Here is an 878-nt window from a genome sequence, read left to right as displayed (position 1 = left end):
TTGCTGAGTCGCATTAAAAAAAAATATCCGCGATCATATTTTTTCTCCTGAGGTGACTTCCGGCTTAAGATGTTCATAGGTAATCCAGATACCGAATTGTGTGTCAGTGAGTGGTTTGCCTGAAAATGTATTGCTGTTAGTGTGAATGAGCAGTTCAGAGCTTTATTGCAAGGCTTTGTTGTTGTTCTAGCATGCGGATATAGCTAGAACAGTGTGCTATAAGTGTGAGAGAAAGAAACAAACTCTCCTCATTACAGATAAGAGAGTAAAAATACCGGGATATGTTTGGTGAAGTCCTGACGTGGGTCGTGGAGAGCCTGGGGTTTGCGGGGTCGTGCCTGCTTGCCCTGGTCGTCCTCCTGATTCTTTTCCTTCCCGGTGGTCGTCCAAAAAACTTCCCACCAGGTAACTGATCTAGAGCAGAGTATTGCACTTAATCCCAGATTTCTCTGTTTCGAATAGTGTATTATTAGTCTACATTTTATAATTGGAGTTTTTTTCATGTCTGTTATTTTATTTTAGGTTTACCGATGCTGCCGCTAATAGGTTCTATGCCATTTACGAAAGGACCAATCACACGGTCTTTCATTAACTCCTTGAGGAAGAAATACGGAGATCTGGCAAGTTTCGCCATCCTTAATGCAAGGTAAGTTATTAAAATTCTAACATCACAGGCGATACTAACAGTGATATGATAACTATTTAAGTTTGAGACTTTTCCAATAGAGGTCTAATATGCAAATTACAGTGCATTGCAATATATGTAGCTGTAATATATAAAGTTAAGCGTCAATTTTAGGAGTACATGGCGAACTGCCTGGAAAAAAAAATGATTGGAAGGCTTGGTTTACTCCCGCACAGGCAATCCAAGTGAAATC

At 40.0% G+C, this 878-nt stretch overlaps 1 protein-coding gene across 1 annotated transcript in view; it reads left to right on the top strand.

Annotated features, from left to right (window-relative positions):
* The window catches only part of LOC119593179 (cytochrome P450 2L1-like), a 6738-nt gene that overhangs the window by 1574 nt on the left and 4286 nt on the right, over window positions 1–878 (top strand). The window contains exons 2-3 of the mRNA XM_037942158.1: window positions 258–405; window positions 523–646. Of these exons, the coding sequence (XP_037798086.1) occupies window positions 282–405; window positions 523–646 (248 nt within the window). The 5' untranslated portion in view covers window positions 258–281. The remainder of the gene's footprint in view (window positions 1–257; window positions 406–522; window positions 647–878) is intronic.

The sequence above is a fragment of the Penaeus monodon genome, chromosome 31 (genome assembly GCF_015228065.2).
Source record: "Penaeus monodon isolate SGIC_2016 chromosome 31, NSTDA_Pmon_1, whole genome shotgun sequence".
Lineage (NCBI taxonomy): Eukaryota > Metazoa > Arthropoda > Malacostraca > Decapoda > Penaeidae > Penaeus > Penaeus monodon.
This window is presented reverse-complemented; position numbering and strand designations above follow the sequence as displayed.